The sequence below is a fragment of the Camelus ferus genome, chromosome 30, assembly GCF_009834535.1.
Source record: "Camelus ferus isolate YT-003-E chromosome 30, BCGSAC_Cfer_1.0, whole genome shotgun sequence".
NCBI classification, from domain to species: domain Eukaryota; kingdom Metazoa; phylum Chordata; class Mammalia; order Artiodactyla; family Camelidae; genus Camelus; species Camelus ferus.
In genome coordinates, this window is record NC_045725.1 from 5211176 (window position 1) to 5229421 (window position 18246).

The 18246-nt window shown below is 37.6% G+C and overlaps 1 protein-coding gene across 5 annotated transcripts in view; it reads left to right on the top strand.

Annotated features, from left to right (window-relative positions):
* The window catches only part of NETO1 (neuropilin and tolloid like 1), a 74654-nt gene that overhangs the window by 4058 nt on the left and 52350 nt on the right, over positions 1-18246 (top strand). For all 5 annotated transcript variants that reach the window (XM_032470473.1, XM_032470472.1, XM_032470474.1 and 2 more), the window contains exon 5: positions 4082-4330. In XM_032470473.1, coding sequence (XP_032326364.1) covers positions 4082-4330 — 249 coding nt within the window. The remainder of the gene's footprint in view (positions 1-4081; positions 4331-18246) is intronic.

The window sequence follows — 18246 nt, forward strand, 5'->3', positions numbered from 1 at the left end:
TGCCTTAGTTTGTGCTAATAAGTGCATTTTCATGCTTTTCATGCCAAAGTCTCGATTCCAAATGACGATGCTTCTTTTCATCATTTTTTCCCTAGCTTGAAGGATGAAAAAATGCTGAAAAAGGGATTCACTTCTCTTTGAATGTTTTCCATTTCCATTACCCTTGTGGACACCTCTCTTATTAAGTACAATTTAAAATATATATATGAACATTTCCTCCAGTGATAGAAGTTTTCAATATTATAAGCATTAATATCTAATAGCCCCAAACTTGCAATCTTTCCAACCACCGCACCACACACACACATACACATACACACACACTCACACATAGAGCTACCTTAATGAAAAGAATGTGTTTGCTCACTATTTACCTGTAAGTGAAGGGCACTTTAATTTGATAGGTCTTTCAAATAAAAAAGATTTTCTGGTCTAACTGATTTCAAAAATTTCATTTAGAAATGAGTGTTTTTCTTTTTGTAATTTTTGAGCCAAGATCCTTCCTCTCTTCTCGTCATGCGTCAAGTTGAACTTTTAGCAAAGACATACCATATTACAAGAAGAAGGAAAAGGAATAAACACTGATATAAAAGGTCGAAGCTAAGAAACTGAGCTCTGGCAGTTTTTCTTCCTCTTATGATTGATAGAAAAGGAAATTGAAATGTGGAAATCCTGGGTTAAAATTAGTTGTTCTTTCTATCAAGTTAATATTACATATCTGCTATATGTTGTAGTACATATAATATGTAACTGCATCGCATAGTGCTAGTTTAAGATCCTCGGTTGATTGAATTTGAGGATGTGAAGCTCACGGATGCAGATATGGAGGGCCAAGTAGGGGACCTGAACATCCTTGGATTTTGGTGTCCACAGGGGGTCCTGGGAAAAAACCCTCCCCTGCTCCCACCCCCCAGCAGATACCTAAGGACAACAGTGTGTATACATACATATATATATATATATATATGTGTGTGTGTGTGTGTGTGTGTGTGTATATGTATACTTATAAACACTTAATCATAGGAAGTTGGTATTTTTGTTGTCCCAACTTTACATGTAAAGAAACTGAGGCACAGAAATGTTAAATATCTTGCTTAACTTCATATAATGTAATTTGTGTTTTGAAGCAACAGTATTTCAAAACTCCAGATTATTAAAAAGAATAGCATCAACTAATTCTCTTGCTCAGAGGATTAACTTAGAAGAAAATCTTTGCATGTTAATTGTTTTCATGTTTACTATTATTGATAATTTAACAGCATTGCTAACACTTGATTTTAATGTCATGCACACATTTGCACTCATTTATAATCACGCCAAGGATAAAACCTGAAGTTGGTAAATGAACAGAACCTCCTGTTACTATTAATCATACTTCTATACCCTTCTTGGAATCCTTCATATTAGCCTTTTTTTAATTCATAATTTAACAAATATTTATTGAACAACTACTAAGAAACAACCATGCTTGTAGATACAGTTTAGAGAGTATTGGATGGAACAGACATGGTGTTTGCCTTATGGAACTTACAATACCATCTGGGGACTACGCTTTTTTCAGTAAACGATCTAAAGGGGCCCTGAAATGAGCAGTGTTTGGAATAGGGAGAAAGGCAAAAAGGCTGTAAGGAGGAAGAGATGCTTGCACTCAGTTTTAAAGAACGTTCAGGAGATACTCATTCCCCAGACAGAACAGCACGTGCAGCGGTTCAGAGACACGGCGGGGTTGCTCGCCCACGTGTAGCATCGTGAGGCTTCAGCACAGAGTGAGGGGAGGGGCAAGCGAGGCGGCTAAAGGGTAGGTGGTCTCAGAGAAAGGAGAACTTGCTATTTCGTCTTCCACCCAGGGAAGTCTGGACTTCACGTTGCAGACAGTGGAGTGCTATTGAAATAATTTAAGGAGAGGAATGATATGGTGAGATTTTGAGGAACTAACTGGAGAAAAAGTGCATAAGCTGAAATTACCGTGAATGACGAAGTAAACCATGGTAAATGCGTGAACTATGGAAGTGAGGTTGATGGTGGAGTCAAGGGAAGAAATGAGAGGTATTTGGGAAACTGAATCTTGAGTGAGTGGATGTGGAGACAGGAAAATAGGCAATCCCAGGGCTCTTCTAAAAGTTGTGGCTTGATGGCTTGTTAGAAGGAATTGCTGTGCTGGATGAGGAATAGAGGTGGCCAAAGGGGGTTTAAAGGAAAAATAATGTGTTCAGTTTGGTGTTTATGGGGATGTTTTATAAAGAGATTGGATATGTGGGTCTTTAGCTCGGTGGAGAATTCTGGTATGAAAAATATATATATTTATAGGTCATAAATATAGAGATTGCTGTTGAGGCTGTTAGTATGAATAAAATTATCTAAAGGGTATTTGGAGCACTGTTTTTCAGTCCTTCTGAAAAAATACAGATGCCTGGGTCTCTCTCCAGGAATTCTGATTTAATTGGTCTTAGATGGAGCTGCAAATATTATTATATTAGAATGTCTCTCCATTGGGATGCCACTGGCATCTGGAGGTCTGGGCTAGAGAGGAAAGAAGACATAGAACAAATTTCTGGAAAATAACATGTAAGGGACGGCAGGGTCAGGAGAAAGGCAACATGAACTGTAAAAAAAAAAAAAAAAAAAAAAGCCAGAGAGTGTCAGGATTATATTTTATTCTGTAAGGCACTCATTTTCAAGTAATCATGTATCTCAGTTCTGGATACATTTTGATACCCAGGCCTGCAAGGCTTTCGTTTTAAAGCCGTTCAAAGGTGACAGTCAATGTGTATTTAAGAACTGGTGTGGAGGGGACAGCAGTCATTCAGAATGATCGCTGACCACATGGGGAGCAGGCCCAGCTGTGCCAGGTCTTAACTTCCAGGTTTCTGGAAGGCGTTGGTCTTTGAAGAGAGCCAAGTGCGTGGGAGGCACTCGAAGGACTCAAGACAGCTGTTCACGAACTAGGATCAAAGGGTGGATATTCCAACAAATGTAATGGCTAGTCTGGGGGGACCCTGGCTGAATGGGATGCCAGAATTTTGAACTGTTTTGGCCCTGACAAGGGAGGGGCGGAAGGATATGAGTAAATGCGTCCAGTCCACGTGAAGCTTTAGAGAGCTGCTCGCCCTAGCAGGCTCCTCCGTGATTGTTAGAGCGCTATTGACACGTTTATGAAGATATGCTATTTACAGTTCGCTCAACAATGACCCTTTCTGGGAAATCCACAAAGACAAGTACTGTGCTTGAGTGCTGAAAAAAAGAAGATGGATAGATTTTTTTATCTTTACTGAGTAGATTTAGAGAGGAGCTTTTTTTTTTTTCTAAAAGCAGTTTTTCCCACATAAACAGGAGTTGGATTGGAGGTATATAGACACTTGAGAAAGTGGGAAAACACAGGAAAGCCTGAAAGAGTACAGTATCTTAAGACACATAATGTGCCTGAAGGGGTCTGAGCTTGGGCTGTGCACAGGGTGAAAAGACCCTGGTGGTTTGAGCTGTAGCACACTTTCAGAAAACCTACATGTCCAGCGCGTTGATCATTTTCCTAAAGCTGATAGAGAGTTGGTGAATAAGTTTAAACCTGAGAGTGACATGATAAGACCTGTGTTCTAGAAAAATGACTCTTCACATCCTTGGATACACACCTTGATCGGATCGAGACCTCTGACTGGGACTCTCGATTGTGTAACTCCTTGCTGGACAAATCTCAGGGGGTTTCTGACCTTCAGACTGGGTTCTCCCAGAGATATGGGAAAAGTGACAGAAAGATGCTTCTCTACTTTTTAAACCTGAGTTCACAGCCTTTCACAAAAATACTGCGATTTGTTCATACTGTATTAGACACTATAATGGCCAGTTTTATATCAGAACAATATCTTTTGCAACATCATCAGTTTTAAGAATCATCCTTAGACACTCTTATAAAAATGTTTTCTCTTAGACTGCTAAGTGTAAAAAACCTGCTTTGTGTTTCTATGTGTATCGTGATCAAAGTTTGATAGAACGTATTTAGCTAAAATCTGAAGTAGAATCATAAAAATTGAACTACAGCTTTAAAAAGGACCTTCTAGACATAGTTTTTCTTTCTTGTTTTTTTCAGCTGCCCCAAGACAGTGCATTGAACTTTACTTTGATGAAAAGTACTCTATTGAACCGTCTTGGGAGTGCAAATTTGATCATATTGAAGTTCGAGATGGACCTTTTGGATTTTCTCCAATAATTGGACGTTTTTGTGGACAACAAAATCCACCTGTAATAAAATCCAGCGGCAGATTTCTATGGATTAAATTTTTTGCTGATGGCGAGTTGGAATCTATGGGATTTTCAGCTCGGTACAATTTCACACCTGGTAAGTGGTGGCTTGTTTTTTCCCTTTTATCTTTTTCTTCCTTGGTCTATTGTCATAGTATGAAAACTCTTGTAAGACAACTTTACAATTTTTCACAGGTTCCCAGTTCTATTTAAAACCAAACCTACAATGCTCTCTCTTTTTGTTTCATAAATTCTGAAAGGAAAATAATTTTTTCTTAAAATTTAGCCTGCAGTAGAGGTAAAGCCTGGAGACTCAGGGGTCTACATGGTCATCAGCAACACAGTTCATTGATGGGACTTACATTATGCTGAAACATGTAATTTGAGACACAGTCTGTAATAGAGAGATTAATTATACATTGAATCCCAGAAAACTTGAAAAGGCAATTGCAATATTGTAAAATGTATCCATCAAAATGATCTTTGGAGAACTTGAGTAAAAAATTCATTTGTTCTGAAAATTATAACTTTTAAAGCAAATGGATCTTACTGTATAAAGCAGTCTAATTTCTTTTTAGAAATGCAAATTTCTAAAAGTTGCAATGAAAGGACAAATGAACCTCATTGCAGCCAAATATTCATTTGCAAGGCCTGGCAGGCATTATCTGTTATTACATGATTATCCATTCTGTGTTAATTTTCCTTTTAACCTGTTTAAGATTAAAAAGGGTCTGTAATGTTGACTGCCTTACTTAGGGTGAGTTATTTATTACAACAAAAATAGTTACCACATTTTTAAACTGCAAGAACATCAGGCTGAAGTAATTTGAGATTTGATAAAGTCATTTTTTAAAATAAAAATGATTCAAATTACCTAAAGCACATTATTTATATAGAGTTACATATTTTTTCAAGTTTGTACATATTGTTTTACTCAGGTTATAACAGACAATACATTAAATTGGAATATATGTAAAACTTGTTCAAGTTTCTATTCTAAGTTACAGAAGTAGCGTCAGAGCAGGGCTATGATGCTCAGTTCAAGCATAACATTGTTTAGAATAATATAAGATTTATGATGATTTTCATTATATTATGGCTTAATAATACAGTAATTTAGATAAGACAGGATATTAACTGTACCACATGCATTCGCCTTAAACATTAGGAATATTTTTTGTGATATGACTAAGAGACTGGTTTTTCTTATGCTTTGCTAATATCGGATGGGTTGCAGAAGTCATGGGTATTTTGCAGGTGACAATGAAACTAACTGACGTGTTCCAAAGAAGTGTAAAACATTGAGATTATTTTACTAGGGCTGGAATTGTCAATGGAAATGTGTATATATGTATGTATATATATATATTTATATTTTTATTAACTGGTAAGTTTGAGTATAAACCAGGACCTTAAAGATAATGGCACAGGGTATGGTCTGGGCTTTTGTAAGTTATATTTTCTTCTTGAGGTTGGTGATTATGGGAGTGATGTTAGTCTCATAAGGAACGTAGGGTCGGCCAACATACTTTATCCACTTAAGCGATGCTATCCACGTTTCTAGCTCCACTTGAGATACATCAGTGGTGGTGCTCGATCTGATATCCTAGGTTTTGAAAACCCTTTCTGTTCCTGTGCACTGTTCTTCTTGCTCCTTGTTTCATGAGAGTCATCTTACATGAAGTAAGATGCGACGGGGAAGATAGACGGGGAAGATTTTTATTACCAGGAACAAGTGAATCAGAAGGGGATGTGAGGAGATGATTCCATGAAATTAACCATGAGTTAAGGATGGACTGAGGCTTCTGTGTCACCCGGATAAACAGAGTAAAGTGTACCGGGGCACCTACACGTGGCATCTGAAGGCAAAGGAAGACCATAAAAGGGAGACTTGTAAACCTCCATGCCTGCGGAAGTTGGCATGCTCTGGCCCCAGGCCACTGCCTGGGTGGCACCATAATCTACAAGTCATTCCAGAAAGAGGCGATATTGAGGAAGCTGCTTAGTTAATGAAAGAGGAAGGGGGCAAGGCTTAGTGGTGATTTAGATGGCATTTAGGGAATAGGGATTCGGGCAGGTTTTAGTTTAATTTGGGCTTAAATTTGTTTGGTAGTCCGCTTCATGTGGTGATTTGGGGAAATGGAGCGAGCAGATTTCCTCAAGTCAACTTACTGATTTAAGTTATAAAGCATTGCTGAAATCTTGAGGAATGCACATGATGAGGGGACCTGCCCACCAGAGCACCCCGAGCACCAGGACCCCACCCAGTGCGGCTGTGAGGAACTCTAGTTTTGGAAGCAAACTGGGCTCCCAGTTCCGGTTTTCCTACTTCTTGCTTGTTGTGAACCTTGGACGTGATGTTTGCCGTTTTAAGCCTCAATATCTTTATTGTAAAATACGGATAACATTGACTACCTCACAAGGTTGTTTGAAGGTTGATTGATTACCGACCAATGCATATTTATGAATTTTTTCTCTTCCCATAAGATCTCAACTATTTATAGCTAATATTTTATCAGTTTGATCCCATGTTCTTCAAAAGTATAGGAGGCTTGGCATAGTTTATTGACAGAACAAATGCCCCAGGTTTTTGACATTACAGCTGCTCTTTCCCTGATTTTTGGGGGGGGTGATTGTGTGAAACATACCTACATAATGTCACTTTTCCTTGTTAGGTTCATCTAAACGGGCCCAGGTCTCCACGTGAGGGTTATGGTTATTTCTAATGGCAGTCACGGACATGTTAGGGCGGAAATAGCCATGGGAAGGGCACGTGATCTTTATTATTTTTGAGAATTTGCCACAAACTGGGATCTAGAGCTAAATTTATAGTCTCAGAAGCTTGATGTCAACACACTGAGAATGTATCCACTCCTAGGAATGGATCACATTAGCCCTGCTAAAAAGACTGAGTATGTGTATATACGTGTAAACGCATACACATACCTGTACACATATACACACATGTAAACATGTGTGCATTTTCAGTAAGAATTCTTGGAATCACAAAGCTCAATGTTTCTTGTACGCAAACATACATGGGTATCCAGGTTGAATGAAAATGATTGTGTAGTGAGTATGAAATCCAAATATGGAAGTTTCATCATTCAACACACATGTTTACTAGCATCCGAGCTGAGGGACATGATAATTCATCTCCATAACATGGATCATTTTCCCAGTGATGCTCAAGGTCTCAGACTGCCATGGTCAGCTGCCCTGTCCACTCTTGAGCTGCCAACTTGCCTGACCGGGTCACTAATTTGGGTCAACTCTTACCTTAAACCTTGTTTCTATCTCTTAGTATCTGAATGTCTTTGACTTTATTTTCTACTCAAGTTTAAAACATAGCTCTGTAATCCTTAGCTCCTGTGTTCCTAGTAGCTGAGCTTCTGGACTGGTGGTAGATGAGAACTAGCCAATGGGAGGTCATGTGTGGACTTGGAGGTAGGAAGTCAGAGCCAGAAAGATGCCACAGATACACTCCTCAAAGGGTTTTCCTATGTCTTCTGACACATTTTGATGACTCTGCAGGTTTTCTTTCAAGGCTTGTGGTTATTCCTGGGCACTGTGCCGTTTCCCGGGCCCACAGCACAGTGATGAATCACCTAGGATTGCAGTCTAGCAGCACGAGAAGGTTTATGAGATTGAACAACAGTTAGAAAGAAGTCAGCTGGTCGGTCAAACCTTGGGGCCTGCAGAAATGAAGGACAGGGTGAGGTTTGAAAAAGGCCAAGGAACTCAGATCCCTGGTGGGAGGCCCCTGAATAGTGCCCACTGGGCAGACCTCTTCTTCCTGTGTAAACACGGTCGTGCTGTGCGCTGTCCTCAACATACACTCTCCCACTTAAGAGAGATGAGCTCAGAGTCACTGAAAAGGTTACAAGTTCCATGATGGGAAATGTGATAACTCACAAATAATTTAGCAAGAAGACATATAAAAGTGTTCATTGCAAAAGAACGATACTATTTTCTCATCTTAATAATAGTATTTTTCTTTTAAAAAAAGTTTAAGCCAAATGCATTGTAGAAAAATGAATAATGAGAAAATATTTTATAATAAAATTACTTTAATGATACTATAATAATATTCACCAAACTTGTAACAATGATTACCCTAGATGACGTGAGGGGTCAGGGGATGAGAAGGAACTGAAGGGACCAAGATGGAGATACAGTGAAAATTTATCAGCGTTACCAGGGATGCTCAAATTCTTGAAAAGGATGCTATATTGTTTTCAGTACTACTTATATTAATAAAAATTATTTAAGATAAATTAAAAGAGAGGAAATTCCATAGTTGGCCACTTTAAATGAATCTTCATTAGAATTTTAAAATGTATTTTTCAATGATTTTTGAATTTGGAATGAATTTTTAGAAGGGGGAAATACCATTTCTCCACAATCCTCAATTTTTTTTTTAACTCAAACTGAGAATGCCTTTTAGGTAGGGAAAAACTCTTCCCTACAGCCCACTGTGCCCAAGTCGCAATTTTCTTTGCTACTTGAAAATACAGACTAAGAAGAAAACATGTGACCATCTACTGTATCCCCAGTCCAGAGGCGTTATCAGGGACTTTATTCAATATCAAGAACAAATCAGATAAACTAGGTCCTACCTACTGTAGAGCACAGGGACCCATATCCAGTAGCTTGTAATAACCTATGATGAAACAGAATATGAGAAAGAATATATGTATACACGTAGAAGCGAATCACTATGCTGCACATCAGAAATGAACACGGCATTGTACATTAACTATACCTCAGTAAAGAAATTGCGAAAAACAAACCTCCAAAAAACCAAAAAGAAAGAACACCCAGGATGTTCTACTCTTGCAGAAAGTAACCCTTTCTTCCAATCTCTTTAGGAACAAAGAGTGTTAGCCTCGTGCTTTCTCTCCTAATGGAAGGATTTTATCCTCTTTACAGACATAGAATGCGATGTTTTTGGAATCTTCCTCTTTTGATGTTATTTTTTTCTGAACTTGTTTTATGAAGCAAAGTTACACGCACCCCACTGGAGAAATTTAACTTGAGGATTTTACCTCTAAGTACCAAATAGGTGAGGTCGAGTTAGGGATTGGCGTGAAAGTCAGTGGAGTTGTTAAATAGGTTGAAATCATTATGATACTTTGTCCTTAAGTAGCACCTTTCATCTGAGGAGCCTAGAGTGTTTTAGGAACATTCTGCCCAGTTTCTAGCCTCCTTTCAAACTCTGCGCTGATTGACTTCAAAGGCAACGGAAAGGATACACTGCAGTGCGGTGATTTAAATTCAGTGTTTTAAAATGATTTCTATGCATCTTAAATGAAATATATTATTTAGGTAAAATATTGTCATGGATTCGATGTTACTTTAATTATCCAAGGCAGTGGTTTTCCTCTTTCTATTTGAAATTGGAATGTATGTGTGAATGTTAACCATGCTGAAAATTCCTAAATTTTCTTGTCCAGATAATCAGAGTTCAGATATTTGCTCTGGCAAGAAAGAAAACGAATATTTGTCCATCTATGTATATCATTTCTCCAATAACTAAAGTTCAATTTGAATTTTACACTAAAAGATGAAAGAATAAGTTTAAAGGCTAAAGTGAAAAGAAAGACTTCATCTCATTATTTTTCACATAGAAATAAAAGATTGACTAAATTTAGTTCAGATAATATTGTATTGTCTTTCTATTATGCTTACACTGTAGACCCCAAATATTCTAATTTCAGCCCCAGCAAAGGCTGTCAAATGAAAAATGTATGAAACAAAATCACATTTCTTCTTGGGGCTGATTTTTCAAGAAATGAGGTTAAAAACTTGAGTCACAGTAGGGACAAAATTGCCAACATGTACTACGTAGCAAAGATACTCATGTAGGGGCAATTTGATCTACCCCGGACTCTTATCCACCTAGACTGCGACTTGGTCGATCTGATCGATGCAAAAGAGACTCTAGGGGAGGGATGAGAAAGACAGAGAGAGACAAAGTGCTGTTTGGTCTAGGTGGGTGTTCAGGAGAGAAGTTGAGAGTGGGAGAGAGAATTTCCAGGATTAGCTCCCATCTGTACAGAGAATATTGAAAGCAGTGGCAAAGGAGAAGGAAGATTTTTTTAAAGAAGCTTCCTGTGCAGAAAGAATCCCTTCCTCATCTTGTGTTTTCCTGGAAAGGAGGAGAAAAGTGTTTAGGTGTTTTTATATTTATTTAATGATTAATTGCTGGACTGCATGCTTTTGAATGTGGTACCTCTGAGACTGGACCATGTGGACGCTCAGGTACGTTTCCATTGTAGGTGTGTATTTTCTTTAGATCTGAAAGAGACCTTGCAGTATGTCTCATTCAGTCTTATCATTTTAAAGATAAAGAAACCAATGGTCTAGAGAAAATGTGTTGTGCTCAGGTTCATGAATTCTGTGTGGAGGTCAAGCTACTGCTAGTTTACCAGTTACATAACCACTGTGCTGACACACCTTCTGCAGAGGGGAGACATTATGACTTTAATTACATCACATACTGCAAGTACTTTTAGTTTAGTTATATTAAGAAATTTAATTAAGAGATAATACCGTATCAGCCACATCCCACCATTACTGGTGCATGAATTTTAAAATTCACCTTTTCCATGTTGCCTGGAGTGTCTTTCAATTCACAGTGACCAAAAGGCAATGATTTGTCTTCCTCCCCTCTACCTCTGTTATGAAAATTGCCTTTTCAACCCACCTGAGCCTAAAGTGTGTGCTTCATTTCCTGTTCTTAAAACCTGCTGTTACTGACATGATCAGTCGTGTGTATAATGATCTCGTGGGTTGGAACCTGTGACTTACGTGCTACTCACGGGAAAACTTTAATTTCTTTCTAGATCTCCCACAGTTATTTCTCCTTTCTCGCACGCATGTTTCTCTGACTTTTTCTTGTGATGCCAATTGCTTCTAGTCACCCACACCATCCCTCTCTCCAGGCTGCTGTGTACAGTTGTGCATGTTAAGGACGTTAGATTGAGGGAGAGAGAAGAGCTGATTCCATTCACATCCAGATGCCCTGGAGCGGAGCCATACCCAGAAATGGGTACTGTGTACTGATCTTCACAAAGGTGTCTTACAGACTAGCCAAGATCATGCATTGACCCGTCATAGCATCATCTTTGAACCCAGTCACACATTTGTCCCAACATCAAAGCACCAGCATCCAGCCTTCACTTAAATTGTCCTAAAGAGGGATTGTATTATTTGAGCAAGAGAAACATTCAAGCAACAAAACAAAAGAAAGAATGCATGTGCTCTCTCTCCATTCTGCATTCTCTTGTTTTTTCTTGGTGCCCATAGTTACCAGGCCTTTTGGTAAAGTCTTCCCTTAGAAAACTCTAACATTTAACTTATTCTTGCATGCTCAAGAGGTGTGCTTTTCAAATTATAAACGTCCTATATATTTCGCCTAAGAAAGTGTTATAATCTGGGCTTTTCTTTTTTAACATTTTCTTTCACAATGATTTGCAGAAAGTGTGAGGCTTATTGTTATTTGATTTATGCTCACATCAAATAAAATAATTATCAGGAAAACAACCCACAGTGCTCTTTTCTTGACCAAGAATGTTTTCCCATTTTAGAATTTGTATGCCATAGCTCATGTAACTATTCTGAGTGAATGCACAGAGTAACGTAATCTCCACTAGGCTGTATTTGCCGCTTACATTTATTCAGCAAATACCTATTGATTTACTGTGCTAACACTCTAGAACTACAGTAGGTACAAGACCCTGTCCTCCCTCCCATGATTCATATTCTACAACAACAGGAAACTCATGTGTAGCAGACGGAGTAATACCCTTCTCCTTTCAAAAAAATATGTTCATGTCTATGACTTAATCTCTGGAATCTGTGAATATATTTGATTACATGGCAATGGGAATTGAAGATAGTACGTTGGATTAAGGATGCTGATCAGCTTGCTTTAATACAACAACTTTGGATTATCTGGGAGGTCCCAAAGGATTCACAAAAGTCCTTCAGCTTGGAAGAGGGAGGCAGAAGGCTCAGTGGCAGAATGATGCAGTGTGATAAATGCTCAAATGCCCATTGTTGGCTTTGACGATGGAAAGTACCCATGAACCAAGGAATGTGGGCAGACTCTAGAAGCTGGAAAAGGCAAGGAGTGGATTTTCTCCTAGAGCCTCCAGAAAGAGAACACCACTTATCAACTTGATTTTAACCCAGTCCAGATTTGGCATCCAGAACTGTAAGATGATATATTTGTGTGGTTTCAAGGCACTGCATTTGTAATAATTTGTTACAGGAGCAAAGGGAAACTAATATAGCAAGTGACTAACATTTAAAATATGTGTTAAGATTTGAGAAGTAATGTAAAAATTAAACAAACGACGTAAGAATTCACCTTTGGGACAGAAATCATAACAGTTTGGGTCTATCAGTTTAAAATTTTAAAATACTTTTGTTCCAAACATAAAAATAAAATCCTCTCAGCTGGACTTTCCTATACATAAATTGATATTCTATTTCTATATATGTATATATACATCTCTCTCTATATATATCCTTTGATTTTATGTGAATGCCATCTTTATGCATAAATATGGCAGAAACCCCAACAAAATAGCAACTTGCAATCCTTTTCAGAGATGTGCATGGGATGGTGGTATTTTTATTTGTGGCAATAATAGCTATTTGCAGAACCTGGCACTCTTTAAGCTCTGCCTCTTCATGGCATATCTGCCTGATGCCTTTGCTTCAAAAGAGCGATGCTGTCTGTTCTTGCCTGCTCAGTTGGCCAGTGTCCCACCATTCCACAGCTATGCTGACTTGCTTGAAATTCTGCTTTAGTGCATCCTTATGGCATTTTCCTTTTCCAATTGATTTCAGACACTTCACTTCAACCAGACTACCACAAGAATTACAGAGTGATTTTAAGATAGTAGGACTGTTCACAATCAGCAGGGTGTGTGCTACAAAGGAACTAAATCTGACTTTTTTTTTTTAAGCAGAAGGACATATTAGTTATACACATGTCACTTCTGTTCTGTTGTCTGTTGATCATAACCCAAATCAGAAGACCCGTTCTATTCCCTTGGAACTTTTCTCTTGAAATTTGCACTTCAAAGCCCCAAGGAATTTCTCCAAGTGATTCAGAGAGAAATGAGATACAGAAAGCAGCACTACCTTAAAGCATTCCCAGACTCTATTATGCTCGCTGGTGCAGTCCGAAAGGGAAGTGTATTTCCTTTAGCGGATTTGGCGGGCAAACCAAGTGGGCTGTGCAGCATGGTCAGCGGCTGGGCTGATGAACTAGGAAAGCACAGATGAGGGTTGTCATGGCAACCACAGGTAAAGTCCAGACATGGAGGGTTTCCGTGGCCGTGAAAAGGAACCAGGCTTGCAGAGATCTGCTGTCGTTGTTAATTGGTTAACAGGCGAGAAAATTATCCCTAGCTTTTTTTTGCGTGTGCATATTACTTTCCTTTAATAACCATTTTCAAATAATATTTACGTCTTAATTTTCCATTAAAAGAAAATTATTATTGGAAAGCAATATAGCCATGCTTACTTTCTGTTGTTAACTGTGTTGCTGTTTGTATCATTTCCATCTATCCACTTCGTTTACCATCCTCTTGGTTCCACTCTGCATCTTCCTGCCCCCCGCCTTCCTTCTCAGCAACTTTTAGTTACCTGAGCAGTGGCCGCATACCTCCCTCCCTGATGGCTCCTGGACAGTGTGTCTCCCACTGCCCTCTGCTCACAGGCTGCTGAGTGTCTAGGCTCTGCGTTGTACCTCCTGACTCTTCCAGCCCCGTTTTTTGGTCTGCTCCCACATTTTCTAGAAAAAAATTCTGATTATCATTTCCATCTGAACTATTTATGAGCCCTTAATAGAAATGTAGCAATGATATGAATAAATATCAAAATATTTATTTCAAATATTCAAAATATTCAAAGTATCATTGTTGGCGTTTGTGTTCTTTGGGCTAAACTCTTCACGTCTAGCTTGAATTGGTTATAGCTTTTTCATCTGTTACCAACTTATATGTTCTGTTCTAGATCATAAAGTAATTCACAATAAAGCCCCGCTTTCTGTTAACCTAAGGGAATTTGGGCCTAAGAATATGATTTGGTATATTTTCTCATTATCTATGGATGAAATGTTCTTTTATGCCTACGAGGTACCCATGTTCTAAAAAAGTTCCTCGGTGGTTTCAAGTTATTTTCAATGTAACCTATATTTCCTCATCAGGGAAATATTAGTAATTTGAGGCCATAATTTATAATACATATTTAACTTTACAAAGTTTATTTTAGGTAGTCCTTTAAAATGTCCTGGAGGATGCGTAGTTTCCTTCAGAGACTATTGGCAATTTGCTGAATCTTTTCTATAGTCTGTCTATTTGGGTCTTCAGTTTTTCATCTCTGTGTAAATCCATTTTCTCATAATTTCATAGCTTTTTTTTTAAAGCTTTCATATTATATATGTATACAAAGATATAATAGCTTCATGAAACATGGTCAAACGAGGGCCATAGTGCTGGATTGTCTGAGTGTAAATTTTGACTTGGAAACTTTTTTCTTATGTGACTTTCGCAAAAGCAATTTACTTAATCTCTTGGAGTTTCAGTTTCCTCGTGTAACCAGCACTTGACACGTTATTATTGATGATGATGATGATACAGTCAAAATATGATACAGTCAAAATATGATATTCCCTGAGATCATATCTAAACCTCTGACTCATTATTTCATAGATTCATTCAACCACAGTAGAAGATTATTGATCCATAACTGGTCCAGACTGTATAATAAATGCTGAGATATGAAAATGTTTGAGATGCAGAATCTAGTCTTGAAGAACTTAGTGTATTTGAGGAAACAAATATTTGTACCCAAAATAGTGAGCGCCATGGTAAGTGTGCAGAGTCCTGGCATCTAAAGGATGGATTGGGGTGTGACCGGATGTGACATGAGACCTGTCCCTTAGTGCCATGTCCCCGCACAGCCCTCACTGCATCCTCACGATGGATCCTGCATCCTCCTGTGCTGACTCAGCCAGAGCTCCATCATGCCCTTGTGAAGTACATTACAAAAAACATTCTTTCTCTCCATCAGACCAAACTTCTCAAAAGAAAGGAGCTTTGGTTTACATCTTTAAACTCCTAGTGCCTTATCAGCACCTAGCATTAGCTGATGTTTACTGAAATTTACGTGAATGGATATCTAAATGAGTTGATGTATGACTGAATGGAATTAAATAATCAAAGATGGTAGGAGGAGTGAGATACCAGGTACAGAAAATTGATAAAATGTACGGCAGGTAGTCAAGACCATTTGGAAGGTAGACGTGTGACCCTGAAAGGAGAGATGCTGAAATGAGATTGATTCAGAGAATGAACGGTTCTGTAAGCCATGGTAATGATACAAACATAACTTCAGGAGAAGTGGGAAATATACTAATATTTTAAATTGAATTGCAATATTTGAGGCCTCTGTTGCAGGCCTGTGACTTATCAGAATGTGGAGGATGGACTGAGTAGAGAGAGAACAGAAGCACAGAAAACAGAGATCACACAGGTGAGAAATTGTGAGAACCAAGATGAGCGCAGTGTGCGCAGCGATGCAGTGAAAGCAAATACGGACTCAGTGGGGTTTAGAGGCATACCAGGTGTGCATGTTGAGAAAAGGAGGTAGAAATGACTGAAGTTTCCATCCCGAATGATGTGCTTATGTCATAACTTACACTGCAGAATTAAAAGAACAGAATATGCTTGTTTGTTTTTCAAGATGTCAAACAAGAAGTACCAGTGTTACATCTTTGTGGGTACATTGCAAAGGCTGTTTCAGCTCCGAGCTGAAGCCCAGGAGAGCAGCCGGGGAAGGTGGAGACTTGAACTAATTAGAGAACTAAGGACAAAACCCCACCTCATTATGACGTCCACAAATTAAAATAGAACCTTACATGAATTTGAGCCAATACTCTTGTCTAAGTAAATTAGAACACAAAATTGTGTATTTTTGGAGTCTTAACATTTTATTCAGTCTTGGCTTCTTCTTTATAGACAATTTTAGCCAGTTATCACTTGGCATCAGTTTTTCTTTGGCTATCAGTGAACTTTAGCAATACATTTTATTTTCTGAAGTACAGGAAGAGTATCTCTTCTGTCTCGTGCTTGGAGTCTTCCAATAATTAGGGACTTTTCCCTAAATTATGCAGAGAATTGCTTTCATGAAACTGGTTACAAAGGGTGAGCTTCCCTGGGATATTTTTGAAAGGTGCAAGGGTAGCGGTGAGCCACTTTGCAGATTAAAGGACAGATCATTTAATAATATTTTCTTTTCCTTTTTGTGTGACTTCGCTATACTCCCTTTTAGGAATGACCTCGTTTATTCATAGTTACTTTTGATAATATAATATCTCTACTAACAGGGTGATTTCAGGAGTCCTGCAAGATTTGAAGAAATAATTTGATCCCACTTAATAAAGAAGCCAGGGAGGGAGGAAAGAGTCACTTTTCTCTATTCATTACTTCCTTGTCACTCATATAATATTTACTCTACTACTTTATCTGTTGCTTGACTCTCTCTATTGGATTTATGCTAATTGCAACTGTAAGCTGTTACACTGTAAAATAGAGATGGTGTTCACTCTAGGCTGCTATTCAGATGGTTGTGATAAGAAAAGGGAAACTGCTTTGGAAAGTATCCTGATACATATATCCTGTATATTTACAAAAAAATAACTATTTTATCAAAAGTATTTGAATTTGTTTATTAGGTAAAACATCTCCCGCCCACATTTCTTCATGAAATTGTCCAGCAGAACAGTATGTGATAAATGCAGTCATTCAAAGTTAATTTAAATGAAGTAATGGTATAATGAGACAGTGATTCTTGCTTTCTACAATCTGATTATCAGATATTCATCTTAATAAAAATAATAAATTGCTGAGTTCTTGTTATATGCCAGGCGTTGTGCTAAGCACGTTACATGCATTGCCTCATTTCATCTTTATAGCCCACCTATGTGGTATTATATCATTGCCATTCTTGTTTTGAATTAAAAAAAAAGACTTAAAATGTTTAAATGTTGTTCTCAAGGTCATCTCCCTAGCAAAGCTGAAATTTGAACACAATAAATGTATATATTTAGGTATTATGCCTCACTGTCAACAAATATCTATTTGTTTCAGGGCTTAACTTCTCAAAAATTGATTTTGTTTCACTCTTTGTGATTTTATTGTGGAGCACTGAGATGTTTTCAGTCATCCTAGAATTTATCGTTTCTTTATTTTCTACCATCTTTCATATAATGGCAACATTTGTCCCTATGTCATAATTAAGCAAAAAAATTCTCTTGGATTTTTAAAATTTTGAATACAAGATGTTACTTTTTGTATTGGCATCATCATTATCTTCATCATCATGTTAATCATCAGTATTAGTAATCAATAATAATAATATCACTGATATAATTTATACTGAATCAGTTTTAAACCCATAAATATAACATTTTTGTCAGGTACATTACAAATATGTAGAAAGCGATTAATTTGTTCAATCTATATGTTGCCAACTAGTAGAAAAAAGGTGAGTAACAGTTTCAAATGCTGAAATAATAATGGACTTCAGCCGTCTTCATTTTGAATTTATCCCCCCATGGGTACTACTTTCTATTTCTGTGTATTTTTTTTCAAAATTAATTTTGAAACAATTTCAAACAGAGAAAAAATGCAAACATAGTGAAAATACCTTCCCATCCTCCTCCAAACCTTTTCTGAATAAATTTAATTTGTTTTAGTAAGTGAAAAAAATAGCAGCAGTTAGCTTACCTGTTCATTGAATTTCAGAAATAGCTCAATATGTTTTCTCCCCACCATGCTTTCTTTTTTAAATTTAATTTAATTTAATTTAATTTTTTATCTTTTAAATTTTATTTCATTGAGTTATAGTCAGTTTACAATGTTGTGTCTATTTCCAGTGTACTGCACACTTTTTTCAGTTATACATGAACGTACATATATTCATTGTCAC